This window comes from Oenanthe melanoleuca, chromosome 1 (genome assembly GCF_029582105.1).
Source record: "Oenanthe melanoleuca isolate GR-GAL-2019-014 chromosome 1, OMel1.0, whole genome shotgun sequence".
NCBI classification, from domain to species: domain Eukaryota; kingdom Metazoa; phylum Chordata; class Aves; order Passeriformes; family Muscicapidae; genus Oenanthe; species Oenanthe melanoleuca.
In genome coordinates this window covers 53,592,563-53,605,983 of record NC_079333.1, presented here as the reverse complement: position 1 = coordinate 53,605,983, position 13,421 = coordinate 53,592,563, and the positions used below count along the sequence as shown (strand labels likewise).

Genomic DNA, 13,421 nt, shown 5'->3' with positions numbered 1-13,421 from the left:
ACATAGTTAGAATGGCACAGAACTGTGTAACACCACTACGACTCCTGAATCACCCGTGTAACTGTTCTGCCTAAAGTATTGAAGAGGGTGTTTAAAAGAGCAAAGTAGCTATTTAAACCCACCCTGCCCCTTTCTGCTCCTCCACACAGCAGGTGGATAAATGTTCCTGTGCCGCCTCAGGAAAGCTCAGCCCCGGTACTGCTGCGGTGTCGCTGGCAGCACAGGCGCCCATAGGACCGTAAACCGAGGGGCGAAATCCGTGTCCTTACAGAGAATGATGAGGAGAAATCCTGAGGGGCGAGTGACCTGCTCGTTAACCGGGGAGACCGGACACAGCCGCTCCATTCTCCTGGGGCAGGAATGCTAATGGAAAATGCCAGCCCGCCCCGCCAGCCCAGCAGCCTCCCAAGGCCAGCGGCGAGGGGAGACCTCTGACTGCAAGGTCAGCGTGGTTAATCTTTGTCCCGGATAATCCCAGCCGGCTCGCCGGGCCCTTCAGGCTAACTACACCCGTGCACCCATCCCTCCCACAGCCGCTCCCGGCTCGGCCCCCGGGCCAGCCCGCCCCGGGGCGGGGCTCCGTGTTCCCCAAAAGCCGCCGCGGCCGGGCGGAGCGGCGCCGGGATTTGGGATCGGTGGGAACGGCACGGCGGGACGCGGGGGTCGGGCAGGGCTCGGCGGTGAGTGACGGTGGCGGATGCTGCGCTCGGGTCTTGGAGGGTGGGACATCATTTTCCGTGTGTAGTTTATACAGCCGTTGTTGCATCTCTAGACCCGAATCCATTTTAAATTGCTAAAACTACTATAAACTCGAGTATACCGCGCGCTTAATATGCTAGCGATGTTTTCAACTAATATGTAATTCCATGTGTGACTTTTCAAGCCTGTTCCCCGTTGGGGAAATACCGAGCTATTCAAGTATTTCGTTCTTTTATGGAACCTGGGCTTTTGGGTTTAGTCTGGTCGTGCTGTGGTTAAAAGAAAGAAGATTCTCTTCTGACCTCTGCAGAAAGTGCGTGGATGAATCTCTGTATTAATTCAACCCAATGTCCTTTAGGATCGAGTATCCCTTCTGTCATCACTGATGTTCAGGATACGGCAATATATATTTTGTAAAGGCAGTATCTTTCTAGTAAAAGTGGAGACATTAATTTTTTCTATAATGATGGCTGGATTCTCTTTTAAACTATTTTGCCACTTGCTCAGCTGATACAGGATTCTTCTGAGGAGATACTTACTATTTTTATTGATATAGGGAAGAAGTTCTGATCCAGAAGCAAACCAAGAATTTGGAACATAAGCGGGAAATGAGATACCTGAGATCATGGGGCGAAATTACTGGCTGGTGTGTCTTTTTGATTTTTTTTTTTTTTTATTTTTCTGAGGAAAAACTCTCCCTATTTGCTCTATTTTTTCTTCTTCTTCATACTTCTTCCTAATGTATGGAAATCTAGAAGAAGGGACTGGAGGTTAAAAGTTGAAAGATTCATGTGGTTAGTTTAGCATACTGGCAGGAGATGAAAAAGCCTTTCAGAGCTTCACCTTGGGATCTGTCAAAGGAAGACTGCTATAAAATTTTTGAATTAAGGTATCCTATTTATATATTGAAGCTTCAACTAATATTTGGAAATCTGTGTGCACATTGAAAACTTTATTTGACTGTGCTCAGAATTACATAGAAAAAGCAAGTAGCCTCCATTGCCTAGGCAGAGTGAAATATGAAACAAACAGAAAAAAGATCTATTTTAATTTTATTGGTGTTATAGTATTTGTGTTAGATGAGAACTTGTTTTTATATCAGTTTTGCTAAGTTTCTCAGGAGTACAGATCAGGTGTGCAGCGGATAGTGGGCACAGTGAGCTTCGCTTTGTTAATTAAATGATCTGCCATCACTCATGGCAGAACAGGATTATGAGGAACTTGGAGCTGTAACTGGCTTCCCTCTGATACAGTGTTGTACCCCTGTAGCTCTGCTTCTTCATACTGAAAAGCTGGCATGGTCTAAGCCCTGCCTTCAGACCTTTGTACTGCACTCTTTTTAGCAGTCTAATGGAGGACCTTAATTGCCTTTTCCTTGGTTTTTTTTTTTTTTTTTTTTCCCCTCCATCAATGTTGCTTTTTTTGCAGCAGTCTAGAGTAAGATGGATTTCTAACTCTTGTAAGAAAACTCTTGTGCCTGTAGGTGTTGAATATGTGAAATTGTGATTTTAGCTTCTTTCTTTTCCTCCTGTGTTAGAAGACCAGGTAACTCATGAACTAAAGATGATAAAAGGAAAATTAGAGCTGAAGAAATTGTTCAGGCCTGCTGAGTGTCTGCAACTCTGAAAATTCATTTAGGTGCTGGGTCATTGGCATTTCTAGAAGAAGTGATTAAAGAAGGTTCAGCTGTACAAGAGGCAGGGCTAAGTAACTGGTGTATTTGTGATATTTTCTAGTTGGGCACTACGGATGATTAAGCAGGGGAGAATAACAGGGAGTCTAAGTGTCAAGGGAAGTACTTTCAAGTATAATTTTCCCATAAAATTAATTGGCAAAAATACCTTTAGAATGCAATGCTTTGGGGGATATGATAGAAAAAGGGGAATGAAAAGTATTTATATTGTGAGGAAGGGGGAAAATAAGATGTTGAGAGACATGTTTGGTTTTGGGAAGGACAATCTTGTTTTGGCTGGACTAGTTTGGTTTTGAAGTTCTTATCTCTTTTCTAATATAGCTGGATTACTTTACCATCTTGCAAAGATGCTGTAGTTAATTATGAATTGCGGTCACTTTGTCAAATTCACTTAATTGACACAATTTTCATGTAGCATTCACAAGAATGAACATTGTGAACACTAGTAGCAGAAATAGGTCTGAAGGGAAGCAAAATGGTGCATGCACCCTTACTTTCTGTCCAAGTGTACCAGCTTGGTTCATGCTAAATGTTGGTAACTGGACAAAAGGAAGTTTTGTAATGACTCCAGGATGTAGTGAAACTAGTTCAGCTTGGTAAAAAGCCTTGGAGGCTATTCACTGCAGTGCTCCTTAACATTGTGCCTGGGAGACAAAATGCTTTAACCTTTCATGGAGGAGAGTGGTGGCCCAAATACATAGCAGACACTAATTTGAACCCAATGTCTTTCTGTGCTATTCCTGTCTTTCTTCTGACTGTCAAAGGTATTAGATTTTTTTTTTTGCTCTTACGGGTTTTTTTTATTCTTTACTCATGTTTGAAAGGCCCATTTTAAATGGATCAGGCTCAAAGTTTTTACTGAGTGTTAGCATGTATATTTATGACATGTACTTACAGTAGTGTTAAATCTTCCTCTTTCACAGAAAGAGGAACCAATAATGCCAGCACTGAACTGGAAGCCCTTTATCTATGGAGGTTTAGCATCAATCACTGCAGAATGTGGTAAGTGTTTGCTTTAAGTGTTAACATGATTTTCTTTAGTGGGTAGTCTCTATGTAAAACATGTTTGATTCCATGCTGCCAGTGACACAGTAGTATATGGTGGTCTGCAGCATAGAATTTTTTGCTTAATGCTGACTGAAGAGCTGCTCTGATCTCTGTTGCAAAGTCAGAACATTTGTGTCTGTAAACTCTCATCCTTGGTGAGTCTTTTTATACATGTTTTGCCTCTGTGTTTTATTATTTGGTGTTTGTTTGATCTGTTCCTAGACATAGGTAGATATAGGTTCTGCTTTGCTGCAGCAGATGAGTCATGATCTTAAATTTTTCTCTTAGCTTTACTGAGTACTGAGTATCTATTTTGCATTTAAAATTATCTTTTTATTTAATGTAAGTTGCTGCTTAGATTTGAACACTTAAATTCAATAGTGAGCAACACAGAATAATTGCTATAGTGAGACAGTGCATCTGATGTTTTAGGCCTGCTCTAAAGGCAAACCTAAAATACCAATATCTTTGTAAAGCTTTGTATCTGAAATTCACGTACATGAAATTAAAGGAAATCTGGATTTTCATTGTAGCAGGACATGATTTGGCATACGGTGGGCTTGCATGCAAAGTCTGTCTTGTAAAGTAGATGCAGTCAGTATAAAATTACACTTAAAACCCACTATTTTGTTTTCATAGTGTAGTTTGGGTTGGAAGGTCATCTGGTACAACCCCCTACTTTGAACAGGAACATCTTCAATTAGATCAGGTTGCTCAAGCCTTGTCCAGTCTGACTTTGAATGATTCCAGGCATGAGAAGGATTTATAGTTGGGAAATTTGTGTGAACTTGAGTTTGAAACCTGTCATTATTTGACTTGACTGAATATGGCCAATAATGCCAAAAGCTTTTAAGGTAGACAAACTGTTCACGAAAGCTTTGCTTGTCTGGTATGCCTCATTTAAACAGATGTAGTTAATCCTGACTCCTGTTGGTGCTTTGGTGAATATGGAATGTTGAGGTGGTCTCTTTCCTGGATGGATACAGTTTCTGAATCCTTCTATTAGGGGAGCATGCAGAATATGAATTGAACATAACATAGCAGTAGGCTACAGGAAAGCAGTAACAGAAATACGTACTAGTGTATCCTACGGAATTTATCTGCCTTCAGTCCTCTTTCAAAGGTGTTGGTAGGAATACACATGTAAGATCAGTGCTTGATTGGGATTGCAGAGTTCTGTTCAGTGTGGCTGCCTACAACCAGGCAATGCTATGCTGCCTGAAAATATAGTGAATGTGGAATCTAAACACAGGAGGTAGACAGGGCCTGTGACAGGCCTTTAGAAGAAACAAGGTGATAGAATGCCAATCACTTCTTTAAAAGAAAGTCTTGGTATAAAAGGCTTCTTTCCCATGAGACTACTTTTATATATTATGATATACAATAAATGTTGCTCTTTCTTGTATAATGTTCTCCTTTGTCTTTTTGCTAGGTAGGTGTTTCATTAATTTTCTCACTGATTTTCCTTTAAGGTACTTTCCCCATTGATCTGACCAAAACACGTCTCCAGGTTCAAGGTCAAGTTAATGATGCCAAATATAAAGAGATCCGCTACCGTGGGATGTTGCATGCACTGGTCAGAATATGCAGAGAAGAGGGATTGAAAGCCTTATACTGTGGGTAAGGTGAACTGAGTTGCAGCAATGCCTTATGAACAGTCTATTGATGTATAAGCCCATTGTATGTGATTTTTTTGGGTTTCACGGTTACAAGGGATTTGTCTAGGCTTAATCTGGAAGTTGGAAGACCCAGCTTTGATACCTTCAGTGCTGCACACTGCCATAGAATTTCATATTTGAAAAAAACCCCCTCAAATAACAATAGCTACATGAAACAAAATAGCTAAGCCTAAGGTTATTTTATTCTCTGCAGTGCTGCTATGATTGTTCCATCTCTCAGAATTAAAATTTAATTTACCTTTGTCTATAAATGAGCATGCTTTTCTTCAAAGCATACAGGATGGTGTGGGAACTGCATTTCAGACATGACTGCCAGCTATTTTTATGGATTACAAGTTGAAGAATGGTCTAATAGTAATAATCCCTTCATACTTCGTTCATGTTCTTGCAGGCTCTATTTAAAAAAATCCAAAAACCAAAACCTAAAAAGCTCCAAAGCTTGTTTTGTTTATAGTGAGTTTAAATTGTTGATTTAAATGAACAAACCTTTCTCTACTAGATATCTCTGCACTAGGAAGAATTTTATGAATTTTTGAAATCTTGAGCATAAACATTATTTCTGCTTGTTTTTATAGGATTGCACCTGCAATGCTACGACAAGCTTCATATGGAACTATAAAAATAGGCACTTACCAGAGCTTAAAAAGAATGTTTGTTGAGCATCCAGAAGGTAAGTGATTATTTTCTATTTAATTGGAGATTGATTTGCTTGAAGCTGATTGTTTCCATTTGGTATTTTACTGTAGCATTTGAACAAGTCTGCTGAGAAGACATTCCTTACACCAGTTACAACAAAGTTAGTCAGCAAGGGTAACTCATCAGAGCAGGTTTTATGGCTTCTGTTAAACAAGGATAGGCATCATCCTGTCTGAATGCATCTTGATCTTTGTGAATCTGCAGCTAAGCTCTTTGTTTGTGAAACAGATGAAACCCTCATGATGAATGTTCTGTGTGGTGTTCTTTCGGGAGTGATCTCGTCATCAATCGCCAACCCTACAGATGTCTTAAAGGTAATTACTTAGAGCTTGTCTCTTTAGTTTCTGTTCTCTCCTGATGAATATAGGATTTGTTTTGTAACCCTGTTTATCATCTCAACTTTGAAAAAATCAGTAACATCCTGAATGCTTGGAACCTCCTTCTGGTCCACACTAGTCATTTGGAAGTATGCATGAGAAAGGTGAAGGCTGGGGAGGTAGTTAGATCCACAGTTTTCTGAGTGTGGGGGGAGAATAGCTTTGATGCTATAGTGTTTGTGTGGAAGCCACAATGCATATTTCATCTGTACTTCTTGGTAACACTGTTACACTTGTATGTTTCTAGAGCTCAAAATAGGTAAAGATAGATTCAGAGGCAAGAGTTCCAGTGAGTGCTACTTGTACTCTATGGTTCCTTAACACTGTAGAGAGGCTTTGCAAACCTGTGTTCCAAGGAAATAGTTCCAGCATCAGTCACACAAAGTGAATTAGTAAAACCACCTCTTTTAGAACCTGTCAGCTTAATCATAGTCAGTTACTTGAAAGGGTTGATGGTATTTATCTTGTAAAACTGGAGCTTGTGACTTACACAGCTGCTCCTAATAAACAGGAAGTTCTTCTGAAACTACTAAAAAGCTTAATCCTTCATAGTGCTAGTGTGGTTATATAGTGGCGTTTCAAACATAAGCTTGAATTTCAAGTGTGGCTTCAATTAGTTACTTCCTGAAATTATGTCCACTTACCAAGTCACTTATTGGCAACTTGTATTTGGAAGTTACCTTGGCAGGTTCCTAAGGATGTTCTTATAAATCTACAGGGTTGAAGACCGTGGTCCTCAGTGGATGAAACAATAATCTTTTTAACTTTTCATTTCAATACTTTCCTGTCAGAACACTGTAAAACATCCTGCAGAACCCATCTGCCAGTCTTATCTAAATGGGGCAGTGTACCCATACAGAAATAGAAGTGACTTAATGTAGCTAAGAATTCTACCACATACTTGTTCAAAATTAGCAACTGCATTTGGATAGTTAAGGCAAAAGATTGCGCTATAGTTGTGTTAATGTCAGCTCTTGCTTTTATACTCAAAGAGAAATTGACTCTGCTACTTGCAATTGTAACTTAATTTTTTAATCTAGTTTTATTATTTTAGTGGTTGTCTTATCTTTTAATTGTATCTTCAAATGAATCTCAGATCAGAATGCAAGCTCAAGGTAGAATGATTCAAGGAGGAATGATGGGCAACTTCATACAGATCTACCAGAAGGAAGGTGCTAAAGGATTATGGAAGGCAAGTTTTTTTTTTAACTGTATCTTACATTGCAGCTACACTTCCTTGCTCACTTGAATGTCATGTATTCCTACAGTGTTCTCAGCTGAAATATGGAGGATGTAATTTTTGTCTGTCATTTTTCCTGACTGCTTCACTGCTGGTGTCTCAGTGCTTTTTGGTGAAGGGTTACAGCCAGCCCTGTGTGTGAGGATTAGCTGCCACTTAGGAGAGGGAAGACAGATGTAGGGTTCAGTTGGGGTGACTGGCTCTAGGAATAGTTCAACAACCCTTTGCATGACATGTCTCAATCTGCATGCTCTGTCTTTTTTATAACATATGCTAAAGAACATTTGGAAGACAAGGAGCTACTGAGCATCCCCTCTAGCTCAGGAATTCTCATTCTCTTACAGGCTGTCTCTTGGGCCAATTATAGTCCATGACTGTATAACAACCAAAAAGCTAAAATGGACAATTGTTTTGAAACAGATGGACGATAGGAATGTTTTCCTATTAGTGTGCTTTTCTCACAAAGTTTATTGATATCCAGTTTTCTGTTCATCCTCTTTACTTTGTCAGTTTTTCAGCCAGCAGCAAAGGAACACTGTTTTTGAGGTTTTAGCTAACTGATGATGCAAAAATTGAGATGTTAAGCAGACATAGAAAATAACTTGAAGGATCTGAAATTGCCATTCTGTGTGGAGAAGTGATTTGGCTGTTATTTCATATTTCTTTTTTTTGGAGCATACAAGACTTGTACTAATTAGCCTTATTTGAATTTGCAATGTTCTTAACACATCTGTGGTGTTTTGCTTAGTGTTAGAAGAGCTTGGCTTTTCTAACAGTGCACAGAAGTTGACTTTAAACTTCAACTATATCCTTTCTTTTGCTAGGGCGTATCACTGACAGCACAGAGAGCTGCTATTGTTGTTGGAGTGGAGCTGCCAGTGTATGACCTTACCAAGAAGCACATAATTATGTCTGGCCATATGGGAGATACAGTATATACTCACTTCCTGTAAGTTTTTATAACTGGCTATATAGCTCATGATTGGTTAGTTCTTGCTACAGAGGAGATGAGTATTTTGATTTTTCTGTCATCTGTCTGGATGTAAATATACTTCTGATGTATTTATTTTTTTAGTGTAATAGCATCTTAAGTGGTAACATGGAAGAAAACTAAATCCAAATGCTAAATAAAATTTTCTTTTGAGATATGGAAATTTTTTTTATGGGTGGTCTGAATCATTCAACTGCAAATTGAGGCTAGAAGAAATTTACAGTCAAATATTCCCTGGGGCATGAACATCTTTTTAAGCATACTGTATATAAGGGCTGTATAATAAATTTTCAAAGCTATGTTTTTATTGTAAATGAAAAGTTACTTTTCAAATCCATAGGTGGATTTAATTTTTTCACTAAAAGCATTTAAACAGTATTATTATTGTGTTTCCTGGGAATGGGATATTGTACATCTGTGTGGTAGATCAGATTTCATTAAACCCTTCTTTTACTAGTTCCAGTGTTCTTTGTGGGTTAGCTGGAGCCCTTGCATCCAACCCAGTTGATGTTGTAAGAACACGCATGATGAATCAGAAAAGCCAACAACATGGGGGACACTCAGCTTACAAGGGCACTTTGGATTGCTTGTTACAGGTAAGTAGTTTATGTATCCTCATAAATAGGAACTGCTGCCATCAAGCAATGGTTTTGCTGTAGAGCTCAAAATTGTTCTGTTTTCGCTAGTAACTTAGATATGCCTTTTGCCATAGTGCTTAAAACTACTATGCTGTCAGTAATGCACTCAAGTGTGAAAAGTATCGACTGTCTTGACAGAAAGGAAGAAAGTTTGTGTCTGCTGCAGAGCCTCACTTCCTTTGGGTGCTTGGATGAGGAGAGGAAGGCTCTCAGCAGCAGTCTCTCTTCCTCAGCTTTATACTCTGTCAGGCTGACAGGAAATTATAATTTCATAGGTCAGTCTTTGATGAACAAGTTCTTCTGGAACAGATGGTTTTCCATGTTGCTTACTGCATAATGGAAAGCCTAGTACAGCCAGAGGCAAGGTCAGCCTCTGATTTTGATTTCTTTGATATGGTTTCTTAAGTTTCTAACTCTTATAGCCTTTCACATGGAGAATAATGGATAGTAAGCTGCTGCTGTCCAACTATTGACTGGACAGCCCAAGTCACATTGTCCAGTGAAATTCTTTGAGGTCCATAAAGCAAACTGAAATGTTTCAAGGTACTGCCGAATGTTAGCTACAGGTTTACATGCAGCAAATTTCAAGAGGCTACCAAATGTGAACTGCAAGTTTGCATCTAATGAAATGTATTTCTTTGTCCTGTCAGACAATAAATGTAAATTAAGGTTACAGGACTAATCCACCCCCTTGTCTGATACGGTCTTGTTAGCTGAGATGCTGTCTGGATTTCTCACTTAAAAATAATCATCTAAGTGTGCTCTTGTTATGTGTTTTGTTTGTTTTTTTTTCTTAGACATGGAAGAATGAAGGCTTTTTTGCTCTGTATAAAGGGTTTTGGCCAAACTGGTTAAGACTTGGTCCTTGGAATATCATTGTATCCTTTTCACATATGTGCAAAACTACTAAATTAGCCATACAACAGCAAGTATCATTTTTTGCAGAATTAGTGTGGGAAGTGTCATATCAGCATAGATATTCCCTTTGTTTTATGAACGGGAAATTGTACAGTTGACAGGCTTTTTTAGTCAACTACTTCCAGTCAGATTGAATTTGTGATTCACACAGAGTCAATACTAAAATATGATCTTGCAAAATAATTTTATACACTTCCAATATCATACCTGTCCATTTCCTTTGTTATGAGCCTAGTTGTAATCCAAGTTGACCAGGTGAATTAGGAATGGGAGCTATTTCCAGAACTAGGGAAACTGTGGACAGTTACTGATGTAATCTTAGTCTGAGAATTTTGGCTTTGATTCAAGAGCCAGCTGATCAGAGCCCTGGGAAGTGGGTTGGTAGAAATGTTTTTTACAATAACAAACCTCCTTTAGCCCAGCAAAGCTAAGTGAGTAAAGACTCTAAAGGGCTTTTGCAGTACTGTCCTGCCTCCTCAGTCCTGGGTTTAAGATCCTGAGGAGGAGGGATGGGAAAGTAGTTTGTATCACCAGTCTTAAAGCAAGTTTCATTGTTCTGCCTAGCATTGTGTAAAAAAGTGGCCAACCTGCATGCAGCATGGCATAGGAAGGAACAAGGAGTGGAACACAGATGCAGCTGACCTTCAGTAGTGAAGTGACCACTTTTCACTGCATGGACAGGAAACAGTTTTCCTTAATCAGCTGTGCCAGTTCTTTCTGACGTATGAACAGCTGAAGAAATTGGATGCCTGACATTTTGAGTGTACAGAATTCTGTTAATGTACTGAGTTTAGAGCAATGTGCAAGTTGTCTTGAGTGTTTGCTCTGTATTGTCTGAGCTGCTGGCCAAAGGAAGAGGACCTTGCAAGACTGAGTGAGAAGAACCTGGAAGTGATTTCAAGGCAGACTGGCTCCTGTAACCACAGTTTGTGCACGTGCTTAAGTGGCTGATGTGCACTGTTTCTCAGACTGAAGCAAACATGGTGGAATACCTTCTGTCAAATGTTTCAATGTTCTTGAATGTAAAGATCTGCAATGCAACTTCATGCATCTGAGTCTCAAAGCATAGTGTTTTATAAGAGTCAAAGAACAGGGTTTTTTTCTTCTGTATTTCCATATATTTCCATAAAGGAAGGTAAAGAAATATTTCTGTAAAGGAAAAAAGTATTTCTGTAAGGGAAGATAAGCAGAGCCAAGGAGCTGGGCTTTTCCTGCTTCCAGGAATACAGGTATACAATTTGATTGTAATAGCTTAAAGCTTCCATTTAACTGGAAGTGTCACAAGACATCTTTGCTGGCTTTCAGGTTGGCAAAATAACTACTGCAGTATAAAATCTGTTTCTGGTTTTGAAGCTTTCCTGTGTTCTAAGTCCTGAGATATCTGCATAATTTTCTGGAAATAATCCAGCTTCATTTGCAAGTGTGGTTGCTACAGTTGACAGTTTTGCATAGCTTGAAGAAAGTGTTGTGGTTTTTTTTTCCAATGTGTAATTCTTGGTTTCAGCATAAGTGATTCTTCAACATATTCATATGGAAATTATGAATAGGAATGAAGTTCAAACAAGTTCATGCCCATCTGCTGATCTTACAAAGAAACTTTCCATGCCTCTTCCATTCTTGGAAGAACTATGGGTTACTGGCTGCTTTACAGTGAGCAGTCAGACTCTGTCATGTGGGTGCCTATGTGACAAGAACTAACCCCTCCAAAAGTGAATCTACTATGAAGACTGCCTTCCTTTAAAAAGACACCCAAGTCCAGAACTAGTGAACACTTTCATAAACCAAAGAGGCTCAAGTTGCTGTTACATGCAAGGAAACACTTGATGTAGAAATCAACCACAGCTTCTATAAATATTACCTTTAGGATTTAAGGTATATCAAAACTTCAGGGCCATTAACTCGACAGTTATATTGAGCTTCTTAAATGATGTTGTTGAATTCCAGGAAAAAGGAATATGTGAGATGCAAGTAGGAAGGATCTTCTGTGTTTACAGAGGGCAGCAGAGCTGAATCCATAGCTTTGGATTTTTGTGGCCTTGTGTTAATCTTTTACACATTTTTCATAGAATCATGCATTCCACTTAAAGAAGTTTCATTGCAATATCAAAATTGCTATAATTGCTTAAAACTACTAATTTTGAATTCACAAATAGATTTTTTTTTTTTTTTTTAAATGCACAAGGCACTTTCTTTCCTAAGGTAAAACATTTTCTATATATAGGGGTATGCTGATGTACAGTGTTTTCCCTTACAACTGTTTCTGTGCTTTAATAAAAAAAATTGTAAATATTTTTGTATGCTATCTAAGCAAAGTCTATGTTTGACTTTATTTTCAGCCCTATTAATTAAAATGCAAAGTGTGATGCCTTAGAACTGCTTTCAGTTTTGAAGTTTAGGACACTTTGATGTTCTTAACAAAGGAAAGCTGTTGCTGGCATTGAACTGTTCCATGTTATGAGTTGTTAGCCAGAGGGCATACATACTAAAGTTGCTTGTAGTTAAAAGCTTGTGTTCCTGTGACTTGTGGCTGAGTAATATGCACTGACCACAGGTTTTTGGTTCTTTGGCATATCTTAAACAGCAAGACCATTTCCCCCTCTGTTACAGAAACTGCTTGGTCTGAAACAGATCGATAAGATTAGTTCTGTGTAGCAGAGTGAGTTTATCACACTTGTGATCAGAGTGGATTTTTTGTGTGTGGTAGGTCAGTGTCATGGACTAACTCTGAGGGGGATGAGGAATCTGCTAGTTTGGAGTGACAGTGACTGCTCTGCACCAGTTCATCTGTGGAGGGATAGCTGGACAAGAGGGACTGGAATTTTCTGCAAAGCCCCACAGGCATCAGTGAAACAGTAGTTCAGGATCTCAGCTGAGACTAGGAGCCAGAGTATGTCCAGGTGGCCGAGAAGGCCAAGGGCATCCTGGCCTACAACAGCAGCGGTGTGGCCAGCAGGGCCAGGGCAGCCTGTGCCCCTGTACTTGGTGCTGGTAAAGCTGCAGTTCAAGTGCTCTGTCTGGTTCTAGGCCTCACTGTCCAGGAAGGATATTGAGTGTGGAGTGTGTCCAGGGAAGGGCAGTGGAGCTGGTGCAGGGTCTGGAGCACAGATCCTGTGAGGGGGAGCTGGGATATTCAGCCTGGGAAAAGGAGGCTGAGGAGGGACCTTATCATTTCTAAAGCTGCCTGAAAGGAGGCTGCGGGCAGGTGGGGTCGGTCTCTCTCCCTGGAAACCAGCGACAGGATGAGAGCACTGAACCTCAAGCTGCACCAGGGGAGGTTTAGGTTGGATATCAGGGGGAATTTCCTCTCAGAAAGGGTCATTAGACATCGGAAAGTCTGCCCGGGATGCCGTCACTGTCCGTGGAGGTGTTAAAGGAAGGACTGGATGTGGCACTCAGTGCCATGGTCTAGCTGACATGGTGACGTTCGGTCACAGGTTGCTCTC

General features: G+C 39.9%; 1 protein-coding gene across 2 annotated transcripts; it reads left to right on the top strand.

Annotated features, from left to right (window-relative positions):
* Positions 1-536: 536 nt before the first annotated feature.
* On the top strand, positions 537-11,024 carry SLC25A30 (solute carrier family 25 member 30). 2 transcript variants are annotated; one of them, XM_056486542.1, is made up of 11 exons: positions 537-680; positions 1,256-1,345; positions 3,316-3,394; positions 4,912-5,059; positions 5,694-5,788; positions 6,043-6,128; positions 7,288-7,383; positions 8,256-8,380; positions 8,880-9,018; positions 9,858-9,938; positions 10,690-11,024. In XM_056486542.1, the coding sequence occupies exons 2-11, from the start codon at positions 1,325-1,327 to the stop codon at positions 10,729-10,731; spliced, it is 912 nt and encodes a 303-aa protein (XP_056342517.1). In that variant the 5' UTR covers positions 537-680; positions 1,256-1,324; the 3' UTR covers positions 10,732-11,024. The 2 variants fall into 2 exon arrangements, with proteins under 2 accessions (XP_056342517.1, XP_056342525.1); XM_056486550.1 differs by lacking the exon at positions 1,256-1,345 and having other exon boundaries at positions 579-680.
* The last annotated feature ends 2,397 nt before the right edge of the window (positions 11,025-13,421 follow it).

Excerpts from the sequence above, each read along its gene's own strand:
- SLC25A30 (XM_056486542.1), top strand. The coding sequence starts at position 1,325 with ATGGGGCGAAATTACTGGCTG. Across the intron at positions 1,346-3,315 it reads TGGGGCGAAATTACTGGCTG|AAAGAGGAACCAATAATGCC; the intron begins GTGTGTCTTTTT and ends CCTCTTTCACAG. Across the intron at positions 3,395-4,911 it reads ATCAATCACTGCAGAATGTG|GTACTTTCCCCATTGATCTG; the intron begins GTAAGTGTTTGC and ends TTTTCCTTTAAG.